Here is a 26,180-nt window from a genome sequence, read left to right on the forward strand (position 1 = left end):
GGAATTGAATAAAATGGCAAGGTCTTTCAAATAACTTAATTAATTTATGAACCTCAATCATTTTTTTTTTTTCCTTACCCTCTGGAGAGGAAACTGAAGATAAAAGAAAAAAGAGTGAGACTTAAAATATAATGCATTCACACTGGAAAATACAACCATGCCTCGTTTTAAAATTATTTTGTCTGGATTATTTCATTCATCCTGATCATTTGTGAAATTTTATCATGAGATTGGCAGGTGAGGGACTGACCCTGCTTCTAACCCGACATGGACTTGGAGAAAGTGGCCCCCGCACCTTCCAGCTGTGACCTTGGACCTTTGCTCTGGTCCCTGCAACAGGGCACACATATTTTTACACTTGAGTTTGATAGGTTTAAAAAACGGGAGTGACTAACTGGGAAGATTTAGTGCTTTGAAGGGGGAAAGAAAGGACTACACTGGGTGACAGCAATTCACTCTCCAGAGTGGAATTTTCTCACTTTCCTACTGTTTATATTTGACACGAGATCCATTCACAAACATCTCTTGTAAGATGTTGCGTCTCTGCAGGGCAAGCTCTTTGGGGGCTGCAAACTACACTTATCCATCCAAACTATCAGGCTTATCTCGTGGCTGTTCTTACTGACTTACTCTTCACCCAGAATCTCTGTGAGGAAGAGACAGTGAGAACCAGAAAGGACTGTGGTTAGGGACATGAAACTGTGATAATTAGACGCGGAGTCTTTAAAGGTCATCTCAGCATCTACCTTGTCGTAGAGTTCAGCGAAAACAAAATTGACTTCCTCCAAGTTCTTTTCTCCCCCTAAACACAACCACATATCATTGGTTCTGTCCCTCTGAAGTCCCTCCATGAATGCAGAGGAGCCCATAGACAATCCCACCCATAATGGGCCGTCTGAGGCCCCTGGCATCCAAGGCCCATGGCATTGTTGAGGGAGGACCCAGCCACTGCTTCCTAAATATATTTGCCACTTGGTTACCAGCTGGAGATGCAAAGAGAGGCAGAGAAAGAGACAGAAGGCACGGAGGGCTGCGTTTTCTAAATGGTTTCAAGCCACTGGCCTTTCAGCAACAGCTAACGCAGAACAGATGGCAGTGCTACGCTCAGCTGGCTTTCAACTGAGGGGCTGCCTCCGTCCATGATTAATCACCTGTGCTGGGGGGTAAGAAAGTTCTACCTGGTCTTTGTGTGTAGCGGGGGGATCCTAAGGTTGGGGTCAGCAAGCAAAGTGACAGGTGTTGCCTCTCTGCCCTATTGCTGCTCACGTGCTTGTAGGACCATGCTGCGGGGAAGGGGGTGGGCATCCAATAAACACAGAATTAGCCAAACTGTGGAGCCCCAGCTAGGAGGGGAAGTTTGTCTGGTTGTGCAGAAATGGCTTGAAAAATGTTCCACAACGTTCTGTCCCTTCATTTACTTCGCCTTAAGAGTTAGCCAAGCGTAGAATTTTATGGCAGTTCAGTAAATTCTGCACTTGCTTTGAGGCCTTAAAAGATTTCCCCAGCAAGAGTGTAAAGAGAATCTGTTTGTCTTTTAGATGGCACTGGGGCAAAAGGATAACATGGCCACTTCCTTCCTCCCGTCCTACAAACAAGATATCCTTTTACACCATGAGTCCTACAGAAGTTACCTCTTCATTATTGTTTCCTCTGTGTGGATGGAGTCTGAGATGGGGGAGTTGTGATGTAGCACACATGGAATTCTCTGCTGGTTCAGTCCAACTGGAGAAGAACATGATTCCAGCTGCAGGATCTTGAGGGTGAAGGGGAGTCACTCTTCCACAATGATCTTTGTTTTCTCCATCACGGGTTCATTTTCAGCTCAGCAGCAAAAACCCCAAAAGCAGGGGAGTGCTGTACCCCAGCCCTACTCTTGTCTGGAGAAGTTTGGGGAGAAAATCAGGTCAGCCACAGCCAGGGAGGATTAAGCAGGTGGATTTGTGGCTGGAGAAGGCCAGCGTGTGCTCTAGGCTAGACAGAATGTATTAGTTCTCTATTTCTACGTCACAGATGACGACAAACTTCAGGCTTCAAATGACATCCGTTTATTATCTCACAGTCTCCTGGGGTCAGGAGTCTGGGCAGTTTCTTCTCTGCTCAGGCCCTGGCAAGGCAGAAATCAAGGTGTCAGCAGCTTTTTTCTGGAGTTCACACTCCTCTCCCAGGCTCACGTGTGGTGGTGGCAGAACTCAGTTTCTGGGGGTTGCAGGACTGAAGTCCCTGTTTGCTTGTCAGCTGTCAGCTGGGGCCCCCTCTCAGCTCCTGGAGACTTGAATTTCTTACCATGTGACACCCTCCATCTTCAAAGCCAGCAGTGGAGAATCTCTTTCTTCAGAAAGAGCCCAGTCCTTTCTAAGAGCTCACGTGATTACGTCTTAAGTACTGGTTAATGTCGCTAAAATGTACTTTGTTTTTATAAAATAGGACTTTATGTAGTTAGATTTCCAGTGGTCATATGCTTCAACTTGAATACTGAGAATGAACATTATTCTGGTGACTATTTAATTCTGGGGGTTAAGAAAATATCAAAAGGCATGTCCTAGGCACCAAAACAAAAAAACAAAAGAAACTGTGGAGGGTACAGGAACAACCAGATTGGCTGTAGACACCACAGGTCACTTCCATTGATCACAGAGGCCCAGCCTTAGAGGGCAAATCCAAGCAAGTCAGTTCAGTCTTTGGTGAAGACTGGAAATGAATAGTTTTCAATATTTCTGAACCACAGAATTTTTTTTTTCAAATGAAATGTACGTGGAAGTCCATTTTATACAAATTTTTAAAATTTTACAACACTCTTGTAGGACTTATTGTGTGCCAGACACTGTCCAAAGTGCTTAAAATCAAATCCTCATAACAGTATGAAATGGGCATCCTTCTTATTATTATTGTCATTGTCATTATTCACATTTTACAGGTGAAGAACTTGAGCTGCAGAAAGATGAAATGCCTTGCCCAAGATGGCAGAGAGGATTTTGAACCCAGGAAAACTAGGCTCACGGTCCTTGAGCACTTGACAGAGATGCTGTTGTCATGGAGACAGCTTGGAGGGTGGAGTGGTCCGATCTCCCAGCCGCTGAGCCCCTCCCTCAGTTTTTCCCTGCACCCCCTCCCTGAGGCTTCCTCAGTGCACCCCCTGCCCAGCAGACACTTTGAAAACCAGAGGTTTGAATCATGCACACGCTGCCTCGATGGGGCTTCCTACAGGCTACTTTCATTTGCACTGTTTCTCAGAGCGCTTTCAGGGGACCCCCATTAACCCAATTCCTCAGCCAGGACCTCTCCTTTGCCTTCTTGCCACAATCTTTGCTGAAGCACATCTCACCCACTTCTGCTGCCACTCTGGCCTCCTTACGTGTCTGGCCACCTCTGGTTTTCCCCTTATCCTACTCCATGTACTATACACTATAACTTCCTCTTCCTAAACCCCCTCAGAATATGGCATATCCTGTTCGTGATGCTGCCCTGGCTCCCTGGTGCCCACCACCTCTTAGGTTGGCATCTGCAGCCCTCTGGGTCTGATTCCACTGATCTTTCTCATGACTGTAAACCAAACGTTCTAGGCAAGTGAGCTAACCATCCCTCCTGGCGCACAAGGTGTTCACTTACCACCTCTAGGTCTTTGCTCCAAACTCCCAGAGAATTTCTTCCATGGGGCGTTCAATTTTCTACTGTCTGTGATTATTACATACTTTTTCTAGGCTATAAGTTCCTTGAAAATAATAGACATATTCATCTTTTAATTCTCCCCTGAACACAACAGCCACTCACACGGAAAAGTACGAAATAACATTCTCCCCAAAGTCCTGGGAAACAGATCGTTATCATCCCCATTTAACAGAGCGGTAAATTAAGGCTCAGATACGAGTGACTTCCTCATCTCCATAGAAAAAAGAAAAGGGCAGATGGGAGCTGACACACGGACCTGTTGATGGAGGGGAAAAATGCAAAAGTACTTGGAGACAAATTGCTCTCTGGCGGCTTCAGTTAGAATCAGCCTTATTATCTTCATAGAATCAACAACCACAATAGTTTATGACTACGAGTGGTGGTTCAGAGCTGGGGTGCACACCGCAGTTACCCAGGGGGAGGTTTTGTAAAAGGTCCACACCAGTCCTTCTGGAGCAGAATCTCTGCAGAAGAGGCTTACCTGTGAGTATTCCAGAAAAAAAAATATTCCCTGAAGACTCTGTTGTGTTCCCCTGTTTAAGAATCACCAATTTGCAAGGTTCCCAAAGGCCCCAGACTTCCAAATTACCCCATTCGATGAGCAAAACTCCATCATTAGAGACTTGCTAAGATACTGCTCTCTACTTAAATGCAAGTTAACATTAAACCTTATCACTCATTCTGTAAGGATTCAAGAAGCACTACTATGTGACAGGCCAGCTGACTCTGTCTATAACTGTCTTATGGCTCTTCTCGTGTGTATATTATCTGATATCTGCTCTCTCTACTGTTAGGTTATTTCTTGCCAAATAGCCCCAAAATTTTTTCATCTTCTCCTCCATCTTAGCAGCTGGCTCCTGTACATAGTGAGTGCTTTTCATTTGTGAAATGTATGAATCCATGAATCATGGGGCTCACACCTCATCAGGAATGAGTTTATGAGCTTCTTTCAAGGAGCAGACTTTGATAGACTCTTAGGCACTGCCAATTTCCAGGTCAGCTGTGCAATGCATGAACAGTCTCCCAGTCTTGGTTTCCTCATCTGTGAAGGGGGCCCAAAAGCACAGCTCCTGGCTCATAGTAGGTGCACAAGACATGTCCACTGTCACCTCTCCTTGTGGATTAAGCCCCTGATGGTGTATCTGAGCAGTGGGTGGGGAGGTGGAAACAGGGGCATGAAATCCTGTCGTGTAGACAGCCGTCCACCCCGACGTCCGGCCTGCCCACTCCACTCCTGTGTGCATTCCACAGGGGCAGGACTGAGCAGCCTGGACCGTCCTTGGCACACGTGTATGTGACTATAAAACATGCCGTAACCTTGGAATCCAGACATCAAAAGGGAGAGCTTCAGTGCCTGATAAAAATATGTGTTCCTCTCAGCAAACCACTCCAAACGCTGTCTTCTCCATCCCACTGGGAAGCTTGTCACTGCTAATGTGATTCTTATGATGCTTGCTGCTCTGTAGCCTCTTGATCTTTCCTGAGATCTCTCTGCCCTGAGTGTGTAGGAAACAAAATGTCCTGTCTGGTGTCCAGAGCTTAAAATAACAGACGCTGGGTTCCTGCTGCCACATTGAAACTTTACTCCAAGGTCTCTCCCCGGCACCCCTGCTCCCGCCCCCTCCCCATGCCCGGAGCAGAAGCCTAGTGTGAGCGTCAGACAAAGAAGGGGAAGGAGGCAAGGGGGCAGGGTTGGGGGGAGGGAGGCCTTCTCAGACCACTGGGGGCACTCTTGAGGATCAAACTGGTTGTTCAGAAAGATCGACTTCTTTTTTTTTTTTAGACATCTTTATTGGAGTATAATTGCTTTACAATGGTGTGTTAGTTTCTGCTTTATAACAAAGTGAATCAGTTATACATATAGATATGTTCCCATATCTCTTCCCTCTTGCATCTCCCTCCCTCCCACCCTCCCTATCCCACCCCTCTAGGTGGTCACAAAGCACCGAGCTGATCTCCCTGTGCTATGCGACTGCTTCTTAAGTTGTGAGACATGTTTGTTTTTTTTTTTTTAAACATCTTTATTGAAGTATAATTGCCTTACAATGGTGTGTTAGCTTCTGCTTTATAACAAAGTGAATCAGTTATACATATACAATATGTTCCCATTTCTCTTCCCTCTTGCATCTCCCTCCCTCCCACACTCCCCATCCCACCCCTCTAGGTGGTCACAAAGCACCGAGCTGATCTCCCTGTGCTATGCGGCTGCTTCCCACTAGTTATCTATTTTACATTTGGTAGTGTATATATGTTCATGACACTCTCTTACCCTGTCACATCTCACCCCACCCCCTCCCCATATCCTCAAGTCCATTCTCTAGTAGGTCTGTGTCTTTATTCCCGTCTTGCCACTAGGTTCTTCATGGCCTTTTTTTTTTTTTTTTTCCTTAGATTCCGTATATATGTGTTAGCATACTGTATTTGTTTTTCTCTTTCTGACTTACTTCACTCTGTATGACAGACTCTAACTCCATCCACCTCATTACAAATACCTCCATTTCATTTCTTTTTATGGCTGAGTAATATTCCATTGTATATATGTGCCACATCTTCTTTATCCATTCATCTGTCGATGGACATTTAGGTTGCTTCCATATCCTGGCTATTGTAAATAGAGCTGCAATGAACATTTTGGTACATGACTCTTTTTGACCTATGGTTTTCTCAGGGTATATGCCCAGTATTGGGATTGCTGGGTCGTATGGTAGCTCTATTTGTAGTTTTTTAAGGAACAGGAAAGATTCTTCCTATCGCTAAAGAAGAGAACCGCATTTCCCAAGCGTCACTGCCTAGGAGCATGTTCGAGGTTGCCCAGTCTGTATTCCGCACTGGTGAAAGGAGGGCGGTGTGTATTTCTGTATGTGCCTTTTTCAGCCTGGGGAATAATAAAATAAGTCCCCCCCCGCCACCCCCGTGCCATCTGGGTCTATGCACGTTTCCTCTGTTAGAGAGCAAGCTCGCAAAGTCTGCAGAAAATAGAGAGTGTAGTTGGTATTGTCTTGCAAACTCATCAAATCCGCCTCTTACACTCAGTCTTACAGGGGGAAATGCCTTTGTCCTCTTTTGCCAGCAGATGATGGTTCCATGGTTTGACAGAGAAGATATTTTCCTTCTTTAGCTTTTGACAGGTCATTCTGGGAGTGTCTACTGTCCACAATTCCTTCTGGCCCTCTGGAGATTGAGTTGACCTGAGCATATTTTTGGAAATGCCACAGATGATTGTTTTTATTTGGGGACAGCATGGCTTTGTAGTGGTGACACTTTGGGTTTTATTTGTTTTCCTTCCCCTGCCCCAGCTGTTTTTGTTTTAATAACATTGGAGAGAAGGTTAAACCTAGTCCATCTCTCAAGTTGGCAGAGCTAGAAATCCAAGTGGGTAGAATGACAACCTACAGGTCATCTGCCCAGCTGGGTCCATCCCTGATTTTATCCAGCTTCATGAGAGGGGCGAGGTTGACAGTGAGGTTGGTCTCAAGTCGAGTGAGCACTTTGGAGCCGATAACTGTCAGAGGAGCAAGTGATCCCACAAACATACCATTGGAGACCTCGAGCACTCAGTAAATGCTGGGATGTCATCTTGCCAAACAAGAGGCTAGGACATATGCCCATCTTTTACTTTCCATGTCCAACCAAGGAGCATGACTCAGCCAAGACACAGTCAGGCACCTAACACAGCCATGCATGACCTTGGGGGTGAGCTGGTAATGGCCATTGTTTCTGAGACATCTGAGTCTCCTTGGCTGCACCTGGTGAAATCCAAAACTCATGCTTGATCTCATTACCAGAGATGCTGATTTCATTGGTCTGGGGTACAGTCTGGGCATGGGATTTTGCCAAGCTCTCCAAATGATTTTGAGGTGCCACTGAGGCTGCCCAGAAGTATTGCTAATGGAAAAATGTAACTAACCTTTCAAGTGTCTTTTTCCCAGACACAGTATTAAGCATGTTCCTGTATTAACCCTTTATTTCTCCCAATCTTCCTGTGAGATAAGCTTATGTATCTCTAGGTGAAACTGAGGTTTCAAAGCCTTACGTTGTCCAGGTGGAGTTTGGTTCCTAGTCCATTTAACTCCAAAGCTTATTCCTTTTCCAGAGAACCCAGAATACAGCAAAATAAGACACTCGTATAAACTCTCCAGCACTCTACATAAGAGATCAGATCCTTCACTTATTTATCTGTGTGGAGGCTTCCCTGACTTCTATGTATTATAATAGGTGGAAGAAGAATCAGAAACTATTTAATTAGGGACTTTGTGTATTGCAAAGGGAAGGTCACTGCCATGCCCAGTCCCCATGCCATCCTGGCGTGGCCATCCCCGTACGAAAGGATAAGTGCTAAAAATTCCTTCTACTTTTATAAAACGCTCTTCAAACAAGGATCTCAAAGCACAACATAATTAATAAAATCACCCACATCCTGTAGGTGAGTAGCGTTTTATATGTACAAATTTCTCTCTGCCCCCAGGCCCTCCAAGAGAAGGAGAATGTTTCCAATTTTCCAGAGTGAGCAATAGAGTAATTGAAAGGAGCTGTGTCTTGGCCAACTCAAAAGACCTCAAGGCATTTATAGTGTCCCTATGTGAGTAAACATGGTGACCACGAAGTGTGTCGTAATGGCTTGTCAGCCATGCTGTGCTAAATGGTTCAAAGAGGGAGAAGACGGGGCAAGAATAAAACATTCAGTTCTCAAGAGTCAGCTGCCCCTCCGATCGATATTCTGATCTGTTTGGTCAACTCTCCAAAGGATCTAGAAGCAGTAAAGTGATGACATTAGCTAGTGATCCAGTTACTTGGGTTAATCAAGGCAGAGAGGACAGACGGGGCCAATTAATTAGCTGGGCAGCCCAATGATGGATGAGTCATTATGGGCAAGTGCAAAGATAATGCCATTGGGAAAAGCAATTTAAGTCATTCATGCAGTTCCAGGCCAGGAAATCCTTCTAGTCTGTGAGGGGGATCATTTAGGAATCATCAGACTCAGCCTGATGAACTCATCTATTCATTGTGCAACTAACAATCAACAGAAGAGCTGAACACACAAGGGGACAAGCCATATGGAATACATTTTGGTAGCTGGGATGTATATCTGTGCCTTCATTTGAATCACCTTCTTTACTTTTGTTGTTTGTTTTTAATTTTATTGGAGTATAGTTGATTTACAATGTTGTGCTAGTTTCAGGTGTACAGCAAAGTGATTCAGTTATACATATATTCATTCTTTTTAGATTTTGTTCTCATATAGGTTATCACAGAATATTGAGTAGAGTTTCCTGTGCTATACAGTAGGTCCTTGTTGGTTATTTTTCTTATATATAGTGGTGTGTGCATGTTCATCCCAAGCTCCTGACTTATTCTTCTCCCCCACGTTTCCTCTTTGGTAACCATAAGTCTGTTTTCAATATCTGTAAGTCTGTTTCTGTTTTGTAAATAAGTTCATTTGTATCTGAATCACCTTCTTTAAAACAAGTCATACTCTAGCCCCTCTTCTGTTTTCCTTTTTTTTAATTAATAATTAAATTTTTTAATTAATAAATTAAATTTTTAATTAATAAATTAAATTTTGTTAATTAATAATTGCTTTGCAATGCTGTGTTAGTTTCTTTTTTTAATTTTTAAAAACATTTTATTATAGAAAACAATAAAAACAATAAAATATAAACAAAAATAGCAGTATAATGAACTCTTCTGTATCCATCATCCAGGTTCAACTCATAGTTAATCTTTTTTTTTGTTTGTTTATTTCTGAGATATACATTTTAAAGTAATAACTAGAATTATGACTTATAACATTATACCAGAACATATAAGATTTTTAGAAATTTCATGTAATGTCTGAAACATTTATATTAACATATTTCCATACGAATAACCCAATGAAAGTTTAGTATTAGTTGTTTTGTTTGTTTGTTTGTTTTTATACTGCAGGTTCTCGTTAGTCATCAATTTTATACACATCAGTGTATACATGTCAATCCCAATCGCCCAATTCAGCACACCACCATCCCCACCCCACCGCACTTTTCCCCCCTTGGTGTCCATATGTCTGTCTTGTGCCTTGGCTTTCTTCTGAATCAACATCATTCTCAAGCAGGTTTCCTCCATGGTGGCAAGGATGTAACTTGAAGATGACCTTGTTTTTACACTTCTTCCTCAGTAGATCTGAAAGACTGATAGGCCCTGGTTGTGTTCCATCAATGACCCAATTATCAGGGGGGTGGAGTATTCCAATATGCCAGGCCTGGGTCACACAATACCCCTGTAGCCAAGAGGAAAGGTGGAGCCAACTCTACCTGAACATCATGGTCCCCTGGAGGAAAGATGCTGAGCAGGAGATACCCACTGCTCAACCCTTTGTCAAGGCACGGTCTGGGGCCATGTCTCCAAGAAGAAACTAGAAGACCGTGATGACATGTTTACTGAAATTTTTATCCCTTTTCCATCTAAAGAGTTACAAACACACCCAGGAGTGATGTTCAAAATATTGAATAACTGGTAGAGTAAGAGTTGATCAGTTTGAATGGATGCCTGACCAATCAGAATGGAGGTCAGCTGTACCAGCAAATTCCTGCTGAATGGCAATGCTGCATCAAATGCAAACATTGGACTGATTTCTCAGGGAATTAAATATCCAAACCTATTCAATCTTCCTTATTGAGCAAACACTCTCTAGCTTTGGCTAGTTTACTCATTTACCTGATTAGAGGCAGAACTGAGTAGACAGATATCTTCAGAACTCTTTCTACTCTTCAGTTCCCTTTGGTCATCTCATAATGTGTGTGACCTTCCCACTGGGATACACACTTAAGACAGAAGATAAGCTTTTGAGCTGAAGTACCAATAAATGGGCACATGTATCTTGCTTGACCTTCTGTTGGGGGCCAACCCTGTCATTTTTTCTGTCTGGAGAAAGCAGAGGGCCCCCTCTTCCCTTTCCTCTATTACTCTATCACCACTGAGTGCCTCACAAAATAATTCCAGTCTCCAATGGATCTATCTGTCCAAGGATATGCTACCCCTTCAAATTCAGATTGGATGAAGTGTTCTTTGATTAGAGACCTAGATGAAGGGTTACTTAATGGGCCAGCTCAGCTTCGCTAAAAAGCTGCAACCAACAAGTTGTATGGGGTGGAGTGTGTGTGTGTGTGTGTATGTGTGACTTCTTGTCACACTCTCTTCCCCTGAACTAATGTGTCTATGGTACTTAGCAGAATCCACACACAATAGTTGCCTAGTAAATGATAGTTCTTCTCCTTCTTTCTTGCTAGACACCCTTCCTGCTCCCCTACTGCCCTGCAGCCTAGCCTGGCTTTGGTTGCCGGCAGTACCCAGCAGCACCATTCCCCCGGATCCTGCCTTCTAGACTCAGGGCAGATCCCAGGCATCAGTGCCCACACCTGCTCACCAGGAGATATTTCCCTACCCTACTTTGACCCCCTTCCAACTCTTAATGCAGGACTACAGAAAGACTTAGGAACACTTGCCAAGACAGTCTGACCTTTGCTTCCCTCTTCCAGGTGGGAATTGATGGATTTCACGCCTGTTTCCTTTCAGGGTTGCAGAGAGTACAGCAACTTGCAGAAAACACAAGATACTTCAGACAGAGACTGAGTGAAATGGGATTCATTATCTATGGCAATGAGGAATCTCCCGTTGTTCCCCTGCTGCTTTACATGCCTGCTAAAGTAGCGTGAGTATCCAGCGGACTCCCAGAATAACACCTAAGCTCCAAGGTGATCTGACAGAGATGGTGCTTTTGACACCAGGGGGCTCTTTCAGCATAGGTATTGCTTTGCATTTTGAGCGGGACGCCGAGTTCAGAATTCACTTGTCCAGCTTCTCAGAAGCTACCTGCCTGCCCATCATCAAGGCCTTTTCACAGATCTTGTGGGAAGGGAGCCAGGTACTGTGGCCCATCATTTCCAAGCTCTGTGAATTGGGTGGAGTCACTTAACTCAGGCCTCAGCTGTAAATTGATGAAGATCCTGCACTTCCTCCTCCCCCAAGATCTTTCTCAGGGAGAACCTCAAAAGACCATCTCTCCCAACATTCAAAAGCAACATTACCAGGCTCTGTGCTTTCTCCCATTGCACTCTCACGACCATCCTCAAAAGAAGGCACCCTCATGTGTGGGGAAACTGAGGTTGAGAGCAGTTAAATAGCTTCCCAAAGCCATACCGGTCAAGCAGTAGTAAAACCAAGAGGCAAACCCAAACCTAGGCTTACTCCAAAGCTCTTGCTCTTAACAAAAAATGTTAGCACCACTCCTGTAAGCTTATTTGGGGTGGTTTTCCATCGATTGCAACTCTGAGGTTGAGCATTAGTAAAAACTGCATAAAGAGGAAAAATGACTTTTTCTCAGTATGGCACAGATGAATTTATACATGAGCCATCTCCGATCTGCTAGAGAATAATTAACTCTGTTGTTAAAAGGAAGTTAATTAAACTCCTTTCTAATATAAAATGTTTGTGTATCTGATGAAGCACATGGTAGAAAATAATTCTCAACAAATGTTTATCAGATTCTAGACATCCTGACACTCCTTTAACACAACCCCATTGTTGGAACTTTCTGTTTGATTCTCTTAACAGTCGAAGTAGATGGGGCAGAGTATTAGACATAGTATAGAAAAGAAGTTCTGGGGCTATTAGTTGAAAACTCATGATGGATAGGACAGAGTTATATGTTCCCAAAAGACGGATTTTTTGGAGTACACTCTTGTGTCATTTCACCACAGCAAAATAATAAGCAGTTAAAATGCACACATGAGTTGCCTCATGCACCGCAACCGTCCACCACTCAGCCCTTTGTTCATGGATCTGGATCAGGAAATCAATGTCTGGAGTAGCCAAGAAGACAGTGTGCTTCAGTAATGTCATAGGATACTGCTCTGTGCTAATGGCAGGAAGGAGTGACAATGGTGATTCCAAGTGGCAGATAACCCAAAACCCTTTACCATGTGATCTTGGATGACAGGAAAGAAAACCCACGTTTACTCAGTTGTTGGGGAAATGGTATGTTCTGACTCCACACGTAGCCCATGCCTATCTAATATTTTATGACTAGCTCAAATGAAGACACCAAAAGTAAACTTGTTTCATTTTAGAGAGTGTCAACACCAGAGGGTGGCGGTAGGGAGTGTGCTGGATACTTCTGACTTTGATGATGGAAGCTGGAATTAGAACCTCAACAGGCTGGGAACATGAGTCCATCCAATGAGAAGAGTCCATGAAGAATAAAAACAAATGCATTTCAACACAAGAATTCAAGTGCAAGATGACAGAATGAAAGAGGGAGTTCCCCTCCTCCTTTATATGCCAGGAGTCCTGACTAGACAAAGCTAATGTGAAAAAGGAGAATTAAACTGAGAGGGAGTTTCCTGGAAAAGTTATGTTCTAAGGTATAATGAGATGTTTGGAATGAAAAAGAAATTTGACTCTGCCTCTTCCTAGCTGGGGGATCTCGGACAAGTTAACCAACCTTCTGAAGCCCCACTTTTCTCATATTGAAAATGGGATAGAATAGGACCTATTTCCTAAGATCATTTGAAGATTAAACAAGATGAAGTCTATCAGCATTTGGCATGTCGTGTCTTACATAGGAGCTACTCAGTGTTGGCTGTTATTATTAATAGTATTAATAATGTATATAAAGCACTCCATATAGTAATTGGGTAAGCACTATTTCTTCAGTGGAAAGTTGAAGGCAGAGAACCTTTTGAAACGGAGTTAATTGGCTAAACCAGTGTATGAGCACTTGTTTCATTTGCTCATTTAAAAACTTTTGATTTTTATCAAAGAGCTGTGATTTCTCCACATTTCCACCTACCACAGAATGGAGACATTATCTCTAGCCAGGTATCCTTTTGGATAAAGTCCTGTTGCAATTCTACCACTGGAATCTTCTATGGAGTTTAGTATAATGTGATTTCACCCATAAAACATTCACTTAAATAATCAAGAATATATTGTATTTACTATTTGGTACAGGGTTGACATTTTCCATCCTCAGGCCTCATCATACACTTGGAGGATGGTGCTGCAGAAAATGCAGTGATGCTGCGTGCAATGCAATGCTAATGTTGTATTATTATTATTCTTATTCACATAGTTTAGTTTCTTTCAGCCTATGCCAGCTCTAATTTGCTTTGGGGAATACAAACCCAGAGGCAATCATATACCTTAGCTGAAGGAGGCTAGGTTTAGTAGTCTAAGTTTTAAACTTAGAACTGCTCCGGGGAGGCTTCAGGTTAGCCTAATGAATCAACAGTCATATATTTTGCTCTACATTCTTTGGCAAAACTTACTTCCTCTGGTACAAAGAGAAGAGTGCAGACAGTGAAAATGGTCTTTGGGGAGTCCCAAAAACCGGCCCGATCATGGGTCAGGTGGTTTGTACTCTAGCAATAAAAGCACTTGACTTGTTTCTCAGACAATTACGAGCTCTCATCCTGTGCAGTTCCGTGGGCAGCCTTCCATAGGGTGATCAAGAAAAAGAAAGAATGGCTGTTTTCAAGCTTCCTCAGTTAGAAAGCTCCATCTCCTTGTAAACTTCCCAATCCAAATCAAAGGCTGAATCTTGCCATGGCCAAGCCAGGGGGCCAGAGAGGCTGCGTGTTTGGTAGTTCTTGCAATCTCCATCGCTTTCTTTGATAACCTGCGTTCTGCACGAGTAAACCAAAAGGCAGACAGCTAAATGGGAGGAGAATGAAAGACCCCTGTGTGGCGGATTCTTCCTGAGTTATGACTCAAGGTTTCTGTGGTGCTGTCAGCTTCCAGCCTAAAATAAGACACCAGCAACCTCTTAATGCTAAGAACAGATCTGAGACGTTTACCCCACTTGAGGGCAAAGCATCTTAGTGATTAAGGGTTCCTGCGGGGGCGACGGAGCACAAAGGGGAAAAGGCTCACTTGGGTGCACATGCCTGTGTCTGACATTGGATCTCAGAGCAAGAAGTTTACAGACTTTGAGAGCTGGGTATTCTAGAATCGTTACTGAGATTAGCTCTGAAATAAAAAGAGGCTAGAAGCAGTTAAGGGGAAGGAATCATAGCTTAAAAAGGTTTTACTCAGTATCAAAGAGCTTTGTAATTCTATGACCTACAGCCTCCAGGCTGCTTCTACGGACCAGCCTCTGTGTGCCTGCATTCCTCTCCCTCCCTCCTTCACCATCCCCCCTTAATCCAGCCAATGGGTTTATTATCCCTGAACATACACGTAACAAATGAGGAGACCCTTGCTATTTCCTATCTTTGGCTTGATGGAAAATAAAATCTTTGTCTCTGGAGAGATAACATGGTTTGGGGTTGGCTCCTGCAGACCCTCTGATCCTGATCCTGAAATTATAGTCACGAAGTAGAGGCTTCTTACAATTTCCACACTGCATTATCAGTATTAAGTTTTTAAAGCATATAGGTTTGCATCTAACATGTTCTTTCTTCAGGTAATCGCATTGAGTAATGGTTTTTATTCCTTAAGAACCCTGCAGACAAAAGATTTTACATATGTGCAGACTTGTTAAACCAGGGTCACGTGCACCAGCATTTTGTGCTCAATGTCGAAGACTCTGTACACGTGGCTGTCTAATGAGTGTGCCATACCCCGCAATATACACACTCAGTTATGGGTACCATCAAGTGACTGGCTGCCACATTTCCTTATCGGTTGCATCTGAGAGAAGTTTCATTACTTCAGTCATCTTCTACTTACTTTTTAAAAGTAGGGACTTCCCTGTTGGTCCAGTGGGTAAGACTCTGTGCTCCCAGTGCAGGGGACCGGGGTTCAGCCCTGGTCGGGGAATTATTGGGGTGGCCAAAAAATTCGTTCGGGTTTCTCCGTTATATCTTACGGAAAAACCCTAAAGAATTTTTTGGCCAACCCAATAGATCCCGCATGCCACAACTAAGAAGCCTGCATGCTGCAACTAAAGATCCCACATGCCGCAACTAAGACCCAGTGCAGCCAAAATAAATATAAATTAAAAAAAAAAAAAGTCAATTAGCCACATTCCTTTTTTTTTTCTTGTTTTTTTGCAGTGTAATTTTGTCATCTCTCAGTTAATCTCCTTTTTAACATTTCCCTTAGGGCTTTTGCAAGGCATCTATTAAAGAGAAAAATCGGCGTGGTGGTCGTTGGATTTCCAGCTACTCCCCTTGCAGAAGCCCGGGCTCGGTTCTGTGTTTCAGCAGCACATACCCGGGAGATGTTAGACGCAGTAAGTACTCCACAGCCCAGCAGAAGCGACAGGATGGGGTCCTCGGATTCCAAGCACGTTCTTTTACTGAGCTCGCTTGGGTTTCCCTGGGTTTCTCTTGGATGGTTTAAGAAAACAACACTAATAACACTCACTGCTTAAAAAAAAAAAAAAAAAAAAAAAAAGGGGTATCCTAACAATGTCCAACAATGTGATCAACTCAGCAGATAGAAAGGAAAATCAGCTCAGTGAAGACTTGAGTCAAGTCGGTGTTTTGGTTTCATAGCAAAGACCCACTGAGTAGCCAGACATCCTGCTCTTTGCTTGTTCTTAAATGCGGACGCTGATCTCACGTGCTATTTCAGCAGTAACTGCCTGCAACCTGGCACTGCTCATAGCCACCACGTCCATCATAAGAAAATATGACCCAAATAAGCCACATGTTGGGAAACCAACAACAAAGACAGATCTATCATATAAGCTCATCCTACGTGAGGTGTAAAGGATTTCAAAACCACATTTCATTGCCCTTGGATTTCGATCTCTGTGTGAATGAGTAATATCAGAGAACCAAGCCAGGTCAGTCAGTTTAGGGTTGATGAAACCGTCTCATAAAATCAATGCAGTTTAGCAAACACTATCAGGTGTCTGCTCTATGCAAAACCCTGGGGCAAAAAGTCTAAGAGAACATACTATAAATAAGCACTTCATAATAATATCAGACAGAATAAATTCATCTCGAAAAAGAAATATAGACAACTGCATGAGGGTGGAGTGGGTTATTATATATGGAGCTATTTGAACAAAACAAGAGACGACAAGGTCAAGGGCAACGGAAACAAAAGAAATGGGTCTAGGAATAGACGTTATGCATGCATGAAGCTGCCAAGACTTGGCAAATATTGGATGCAGGGCACATATGGGGCGAGGGAATCAAGAATAATCCGAGGTCTCTAGCCCTCTAGCAAATAAAGAATGGCAAAACTAAGCACATATATGAGATAAGGTATATGGCAAGGAACAGCATAACATCAACAGGACTGAGGGAATAAAATGAGCTCACTTCTAGACATGTTGGGATTACAAGTCTATGGGCCATCTGTGAAAAAGCAAACTATTATATATAGGATGGATAAACATCAAGGTCCTACTGTATAGCACAGGGAACTATATTCAATATCCTGTGACAAACCATAATGGAAAAGAATATGAAAAAGAATGTGTGTGTGTGTGTGTGTGTGTGTAACTGAGTCATTTATACTTCGATAAAATTTAAAGAAAATAAAATCCAATTCTGGAGCTTAGGAGAGTATGCAAGGCTGGAGCTGCTGTAATCTGAGGAACTAAGGGATCATTAAAGTCAATGGTAGAAGATATAATTGTCCAAATATAAGTGAACGGGCCAAGCGCAGACTCCCTCTACAACCCTGGTTGGATATAGGAATCACAGATGGGGAAATGGGCTTAGATGGAGCTAGATCAATTGGAAAAGTCATGAGCTAGTGCAGTGTTCAACACAGTAAACAGGAAAAAGCTTCAAGGAGGGGGAGGATCAAATGTCCCTGCGATTTTTTAGATTCCACGTGTAAGCGATACCATATGATATTTGTCTTTCTTGTCTGACTTACTTCACTCAGTATGACAATCTCTAGGACCATCCATGTCACTGAAGATGGCATTATTTTGTTCTTTTTTATGGCTAAGTAATATTCTATTGATGAACCTATTTACAAAACAGAAATAGAGTCACAGATGTAGAAAACAAACTTATGGTTACCAAGGGGAAAAGTGGGGGGAGGGATAAATTGGGAGATTGGGATTGACATATACACACTACTATATATAAAATATATAATAAGAACCTACTGTATAGGACAGGGAACTTTACTCAATACTCTGTAACGACCTATATGAGAATAGAATCTAAAAAAGAGTGGATATATGTACATGTATAACTGATTCACTTTGCTGTACACCTGAAACAAACATAACATTATAAATCAACTATACTCCGATAAAAATTAATTTTTAAATATGTCTCTACAAAACAGCAGAACATCCAAGTGGGGTGAGAGATGAGAAGAAACCATTGGCTTAGCAGTTAGTTAGGATCTTGCTGACGCTCAGAACAGAGAGTTTTAGGGGAGTGCAGGGAACAGAAATAAGAATACAAAGAATTAAAAAATGAAAGGGATACTTTGAGCTCGAATTACACACACACACAGACACACACACACACACACACACACGGGTCCATAACTTTCTGCGTCACCATTATATTCTAGGACTTAAACCAATGTACAGAACATAGTAGGTACACAATAACAATTTATTAGATAACACGTTAATAACTGAGCTAACTCTAGATTTTGAGATGATGGGAGAACTTTGCTGTTTTTGTTCCATATATTGTCCAGACTCTCTAAAATGAGTATATTTTAGAGAATATTAATTTTAACAAATTGTTTCTTCTAAATGTAATGAGTGGGTGGTAAGAAATGGTAGGCAAGTCTTTTGAGAAGCGTGTAAAGGCAAGAAAAATAGGTTTAGAAAAAGCCCTTGAAAGTGGGGGAAGACTTGAGCATGTTTACACATCAAGGGAAAAGGGAGTGAAGAGAGGAGCACTGCAGACATGGGGAGAAGAGGATGTGCCCAGAAGCAAGTTCCAGAGATGGCAGGAGGGGATGGACAGCTTGGGTCGATCTGCATCTTTTTTCTGATCCAAACGGCATGGAGGCACTCATGAATACCCGGTTCAATAGATATCAGACCTTGTGATTGTTTTCATGAGTTAATTCCTGCGGAATACTTGGTTTGGAAGGAGCACGGAAACCTCATCTAGACAAATGCCTCTAAACTTTTGAGATCGTCAAATCAATACAAAATTTTGGGCAAGTTTCTTACTATAAGAGAAGTGAAAAATGACCCCTTGAACAGTCAGGGCATTAAGGTAGCAACTGAACATAAATGACGGTCGCAGAAAATATACAATATTAGAGAAGTCTATTCAGTGACCATGTTTGGAACAAGACAAGAAGGAGGCCACTTTACAAACACAAAATGACTTAAAAGGTCCCTCTTCTAACATGAGTGGCAGCTGCTCCTTTACCAAGGCCAGCTCTAGCCTTGCTATAATGCTCCCACCTTCTAGATAAGAAGTCTACATATAAACAACACTGAGCTGCTCCAGCTTCTCGACAGCATCCAAGCCAGAACTGGTCCCTGCTTCCTTAGAATCATCTCGTGCACAAGTCCAGATGTGATACATAGCCCTTCCCAACTCCCTGTTACGAAGATGGTTCTTCTGGAGTGCGTATTCCCTGCTACAGCAAGCTGAATAAACCCGGCTTTGTTTGAGTACTGGTGTGTTTCAGGTAGTTGATTAGTGGGCCTCAACATAAATCCATTTAGAAATAATACATGCATTACCCATATATTATGTACATTTTATAACAGACACAAAAAAAGAAGTTAAAAAGGTTGAGATACCACCTCACACCTGTCAGAATGGCTAGCATCAAAAAGGACACAAATTACAAATGTTGGCAAGGATGTGGAGAAAAGGGAACCCTCGTACACTGTGGGTGGGAATGTATATTGATGCAGCCACTGTGGAAAACAGTATGCAGGTTTCTCAAAAAACTAAAAATAGGGGCTTCCCTGGTGGTGCAGTGGTTGAGAATCTGCCTGCCAATGGGGGGGACACGGGTTCGAGCCCTTGTCTGGGAAGATCCCACATGCCACGGAGCAACTGGGCCCGTGAGCCACAATTACTGAGCCTGCGCGTCTGGAGCCCATGCTCCGCAACAAGAGAGGCCGCGATGGTGAGAGGCCCGCGCACCGCGATGAAGAGTGGTCCCCACTTGCCGCAACTAGAGAAAGCCCTCGCACAGAAACGAAGACTCAACACAGCCATAAATAAATAAATAAATAAATAAATAAAAGAACGTGAATTTCTTTAAAAAAAAAAAAAAAAAAACTAAAAATAGAACTGCCCTATGATCCAGCAATTCCATCCCTGGGTATATATATGAAAAAAACAAAAACACTAATTCAAAAAGATACATGCATCCCAATGTTCATAGCAGTGTTACTTACAATAGCCAAGATATGGAAGCAACTTAAGTGTCCATCAATAGATGAATGGGTAAAGAAGATGTGGTATGTATTTGCAATGGAATATAACTCAACCATAAAAAAGAATGAAATTTTGCCATTTGCAGCAACATGGATGGACTTGGAGGGCATTATGCTAAGTAAAATAAGTCAGACAGAGAAAGACAAGTACTGTATGACATTGCTTATGTGTGGAATATAAAAAATACAACAAACCAGTGAATATAATAAAAAAGAAGCAGACACAGACAGAGAGCAAACTACTTGTTACCAGTGGGGAGAGTGGGAGGGGTAACATAAGGGTTGGGGAGCAAGAGGCACAAACTATTGGGTATAAGATAGGCTCAAGGATGTACTGTACACAACACAAGGAATATAGCTGATACTTTGTAATAACTGTAAATGGAAAGTAACCTTTAAAATTGTACAAAAAAATAAAAAACATTTTTTTAAAAAAAGGTTGAGATTAAAATGAATCAAAATTCTATGTTTTCCTCCCACATCCTTCATGAATTGTGGTACTTCTCCCCCAGGTGTGTGGGCCCTTCAGTTTCAAAGCCACAGAGCTACTCCATCCCCCACCTTCAGGAAAAGCAACAGAAAATATCCCAGATTGATGCCACTTAAAATGTAAAGCCTGATACTTTTTCCTAGGGCTTATATTTGGCATAAAAATTAAGAAAATAAATTGAAGTAAAAAGAAAAATTTAATCACCCATAATCCTACCACCCAGAAATAAACTATTCTTAACATCTTGGTAGGGATCTTAACTAACGTCAGTTTGGAAGATTTCCCAACAGAGAAAATCCCTAAGCCCCATGAGTCATTCATCCTGATGGTAACGATTCTCACTTTACCTTTTTCAAAACATTGGACTCTAATATCGTTTCCCTTTTCTTTTGACTGGTTGAGAAAAACAGGCCCAAAAGGTTAAAAAGGCATGCCCAATTCAGTAGGATTAGTGACAGACTGGAAGGAAAAACTTACGTTTTGTATATTCTGGATCTCCGTTGTTTCATTTGTAAAACTGGGGATACATTTACCTGCCTGGATTGAGAGAATTGAAACAGATGAGTTCTTGGTCTCTTGTGGTTTTAAATTCTATTATTCTATGGAGCATAGAGATGAGTATTTAAAAGTTGGGGGTGGGAGGAGGGGGGCAGCGGAAGAATGGGAGAGAGAGGAGGATCCTAATTAGCTCCCATAATGTTCCATTTTCTTCCTGGCCAGGTTGGTTTGCTGTGTCATGAAGAATTAATGCAAATTTAATCTGCAAAGTTTTATTTTTCTTCCACAAGTTTATATATGTCATTAAACTTTAAAATAAATCCTTCAAGGGTAAGCATGGATCAGATGATTTTATTCCTCTCCTCACACCCCCAAAATAAACTAAAGATTCGTAATGTGGAGTTAGAGTATTAAAGAGTATGAAAATAAAATGCATTAGCCTCTAACATTCCTCTAGGGCTGGCTTTTGAACCACAGCTTAATGATTTGGATCTTTCTCCTTTTCTTTAAAATCGAATAAGCTGGGAAAAGAAGAGTGTGGTTCTCTGTGAGACCCCCAGAGAGCAAGGCCACTTGGGGGTTTAAAAAGAACTGATGGAAGGAATCTCTTTGCAGGTTTTGGAAGCCCTGGATGAGATGGGTGACCTCCTGCATGTGAAATATTCCCGGAACAGGAAGTCAGCACGCCCCGAGCTCTACGACGAGACGAGCTTTGAACTTGAGGATTGAGTTTCCTGGACCTGAATGGAGCCTAAAGACTTTGCCAGAAAGACCTCCCTCCTTGCCTCCAAAGAAATATAAATAGATTTCTTCTCTTTTCTAAGGACAGTTTTGGTTTCCAAACCAATTTCATTGAGCCAAGGGAGACACGATTGTTGTGCTTTTAACGTCTCTGCAGAGACAAAACTATGGTTCCAGAGTTTAATTTTCTCTTCCCCCAAGTATCCTGCTGCAAATACACACATGCACGTCTCAGAATATTTTTAATAGCAAAGAGCCTGTATTTTAGTTGCTACCGTGCAGCCTCTTTGGTCCAGACCCTTTCAGGAGTTCCAACCAAACAAGAGGGTTTTGACTTTTTAGTTCAGTAGATCTCATTATGTGTTTGCTAATTTCATCTGCAGATGGGGGCAAGGGTGGTGGGCAGTAGCTGGACTCCTTGTTACCCATGAAACACCAGCTAGAACTCATCCGTATCACGGGGAGTTCCAGGCAGGAGGGTAAAGAAATGTTGCCTCTACCATTTGCCACATTTGGACTTTTTCCAAGGACAAGTGTCAAAAGCCATAGTTAATGTTTCAAGGGAGAGTGCAGGCCTGGCCAGCAGCGACCAAACATCTTTAAAGGAAATTTTCCTTTTCCGCTTGCTGGTCTCCTGCAGTTTTACAGCTGAGTTTTGAGGTTTGGAAAATTCAAGACTTTTGTTTCATCAGGAAGAGGGCAGAAAGCAAGCAAGCCAATGGTAGGCCTAGACTAAAACTGTAAAGTTATAACAACTTGAATGTTGTTGGTGCCACGCAGACTGAATGTTTAGCATTGCTTTTACTACTTTAACGACTGAGTGGTCATTTTCCTATTAAATTTGGAGTACATGGGGAAATTCAAGTTCCTTTAGAGTTGCCTCTCAAGACTACACTTGAAGAACATATTCAAAATGTTCAAAAATGTTCAAAATGTTCTAATGTTCAAAAATGACATTTAAAAGTAAATGCTATTCCACTTTTCAATTCTGACCCCCTTCCCCATTCAGGCCTATTAAATACTACTGTCGTCTGGCATAAGCACTCCAATTTGGTGCTAAGTGGGCTTGCACACTATTGGGCAACTAACTGGAATTTACTTGAGTTGTCTCTGTCTCTCTTTATCTCTCTGTCTGTCTCTCTATGTCTGCCTGTCTGTCTCTCTCTCTCCAAATGTGAACACAAACTTCTCTGCAAAAGTAGCCCTTTGCTAATTGGATCTAGTTGGTATGGAAGAAACCAGGGGAAAACCTTATCTTTATCAAGCTTCCAGATGGTGCCCAGATTGGGAAACACTAAAAAGCAGTGGTGACCTTTTAGCAAAGCTTCTGTAATAGTTCGAATGAGTTACAGAGCATTCCACTCCATCAAATGACACTATAAACAAATCACTTCAAGAGAGGTTTGACTTTGCATGACACAGATGGACCAAGGCTTTCATGCTGTGAGCTGGGATAGAAACTCCACCCACAGCTCCCGTGTTGGATGGAGAAGCGTGGAGATTGGTTCAAGATGGTGGAGTAGAAGGATGTGCACTCACTCCCTCTTGTGAGAGCACTGGAATCACAACTAACTGCTGAACAATCATCAACAGGAAGACACTGGAACTCACCAAAAAAGATACCTCACATCCAAAGAAAAAGGAGAAGCTGCAATAAGATGGTACGAGGGGAGCAATCACAATAAAATCCCATAACTGCTGGCTGGGTGACTCACGAACTGGAGAACACTTATACCACAGAAGTCAACCCACTGGAGTGAAGGTTCTGAGCCCCATGTCAGGCTTCCCAACCTGGGGGTCTGGCAACAGGAAGAGGAACTCCCAGAGAATCAGACTTTGAAGGTTAGTGGGATTTGATTGCAGGACTTTGACAGGACTGGGGGAAACAGAGACTCCACTCCTGCAGGACACACACAAAGTAGTGTGTGCATCGGGACCCAGGGGAAGGAGCAGTGACCCCATAGGAGACTGAACCAGACCTACCTGCTAGTGTTGGAGGTCTCCTGCAGAAGTGGGGGGGGGTGGCTGTGGCTCACTGTGGGGACAAGGACATTGGCAGCAGAAGTTCTAGGAAGTACTCCTTGGCATGAGCCCTCCCAGAGTCCACCATTAGCCCCACCAAAGAACCTGTAGCCTCCAGTGTTGGGTCGCCTCAGGCCAAACAACCAACAGGGACGGAACTCAGTCCCACCCATCAGCAGGGAAGTGGATTAAAGTTTTACTGAGCTCTAAACCCAGAGCAACACCCAGCTCTACCCATCACCAGTCCTTCCCATCAGGAAGCTTGCACAAGCCTCTTAGATAGCCTCATCTACCAGAGGGCAGACAGCAGAAGCAAAAAAACTACAATTCTGCAGGCTGTGGAATGAAAACTACATTCACAGAAAGATAGACAAAATGAAAAGGCAGAGGGCTATGTACCACATGAAGGAACAAGATAAACCCCCAGAAAAACAACTAAATGAAGTGGAGATAGGCAACCTTCCAGAAAAAGAATTGAGAATAATGATAGTGAAGATGATCCAGAACCTCATTCTCAGAAAGAGAATGAAGGCAAAGATCAAGAAGAAGCAAGAAATGTTTAACAAAGACCTAGAAGTATGAAAGAAAAAACACCTAGAAGAATTAAAGAACAAACAAACAGAAATGCACAATACAATAATTGAAATGAAAAATACACTAGAAGGAATCAGTAGCAGAATAACTGAGGCAGAAGAACAGATAAGTAACCTGGAAGACAGAATGGTGGAATTGACTGCAACAGAACAGAATAAAGAAAAAAGAATGAAAAGAAGTGAAGACTGCCTAAGAGACCTCCGGGACAACATTAAATGCACCAACATTTGCATTATAGGGGTTCCAGAAGGAGAAGAGAGAGAGAAAGAAACCAAGAAAATATTTGAAGAGATTATAGTTGAAACTTCGCTAACATGGGAAAGGAAATAACCACCAAAGTCCAGGAAGTGCAGAATCCCAGGCAGGATAAACCCAAGGAGAAACACGCCAAGACACATAGTAATCAATATGACAAAAAATAAAGACAAAGAAAAAGTATTAAAAGCAACAAGGGGAAAACGACAAGTAACATACAAGGGAACTCCCATAAGGTTAACAGCAGAAACTCTACAAGCCAGAAGGGAGTGGCACAATATATTTAAAGAGATAAAAAGGAAGAAGCTACAACCAAGATTACTCTACCCAGCAAGGATCTCATTCAGTCGATGGAGAAATCAAAAGCTTTACAGACAAGCAAAAGCTAAGAGAATTCAGCACCACCAAACCAGCTCTACAACAAAAGCTAAAGGAACTTCTCTAAATGGAAAACACAAGAGAAGAAAAGGACCTACAAAAACATACCCAAAACAGTAAAGAACATGGTAATAGGAAGATACATATCGATAATTACCTTAAATGTGAATGGATTAAATGCTCCAACCAAAAGACACTGACTGGTTGAATGCATACAAAAACAAGACCCACGTATATGCTGTCTACAAGAGACCCACTTCAGACCTAGGGACACATACAGACTGAAAGTGAGGGGATGGAAAAAGATATTCCATGCAAATGGAAATCAAAAGAAAGCTGGAGGAGCAATACTCATATCAGATAAAATAAACTTTAAAATAAAGAATGTTCCAAGAGACAAGGAAGGACACTACATAATGATCAAGGGATCAATCCAAGAAGATGATAAAACAATTATAAATATATATGCACTCAACATAGGAGCACCTCAATACATAAGGCAACTGCTAACAGCTATAAAAGAGGAAATCAACAGTAACATAATAATAGTGGGGGACTTTAACCCCTTACTTACACCAATGGACAAATCATCCAGACAGAAAATTAATAAGGAAGCTCAAGTTTCAAATGACACAATAGGCAAGATAGACTTAATTGATATTTATAGGACATTCCATCTGAAAACAACAGATTACACTTTCTTCTCAAGTGCACACAGAACATTCTCCAGGATACATCACATCATGGGTCACAAATCAAGCCTCAGTAAAGTTAAGAAAATTGAAATCATATCAAGCATGTTTTCCAACCACAATGCTATGAGATTAGAAATCAATTACAGGGGAAAAAATGTAAAAAGTACAAACACATGGAGGCTAAACAACATGTTACTAAATAACCAAGAGATCACTGAAGAAATCAAAGAGGAAATCAAAAAATCCTAGAGACAAATGAAAATGAAGACATGATGATCCAAAACCTATGGGATGCAGCAAAAGCAGTTCTAAGAGCAAAGTTTATAGCAATACAATCTTACCTCAAAAAATAAGAAAAATCTCAAATAAACAATCTAACCTTACACCTAGAGGAACTAGAGAAAGAAGAACAAACAAAACCCAAAGTTAGTAGAAGGAAAGAAATCATAAAGATCAGAGCAGAAATAAATGAAATAGAAACAAAGAAAACAATTGCAAAGATCAATAAAACTAA

At 42.1% G+C, this 26,180-nt stretch overlaps 1 protein-coding gene across 1 annotated transcript in view; it reads left to right on the plus strand.

The window, feature by feature from the left end:
- The window catches only part of SPTLC3 (serine palmitoyltransferase long chain base subunit 3), a 132,149-nt gene extending 110,340 nt beyond the window's left edge, over window positions 1-21,809 (plus strand). Inside the window, exons 11-13 of the mRNA XM_068524204.1 lie at window positions 11,218-11,353; window positions 15,748-15,877; window positions 21,597-21,809. Of these exons, the coding sequence (XP_068380305.1) occupies window positions 11,218-11,353; window positions 15,748-15,877; window positions 21,597-21,710 (380 nt within the window). The 3' untranslated portion in view covers window positions 21,711-21,809. The remainder of the gene's footprint in view (window positions 1-11,217; window positions 11,354-15,747; window positions 15,878-21,596) is intronic.
- Window positions 21,810-26,180: the final 4,371 nt, after the last annotated feature.

This window comes from Eschrichtius robustus, chromosome 16, assembly GCF_028021215.1.
Source record: "Eschrichtius robustus isolate mEscRob2 chromosome 16, mEscRob2.pri, whole genome shotgun sequence".
NCBI lineage: Eukaryota > Metazoa > Chordata > Mammalia > Artiodactyla > Eschrichtiidae > Eschrichtius > Eschrichtius robustus.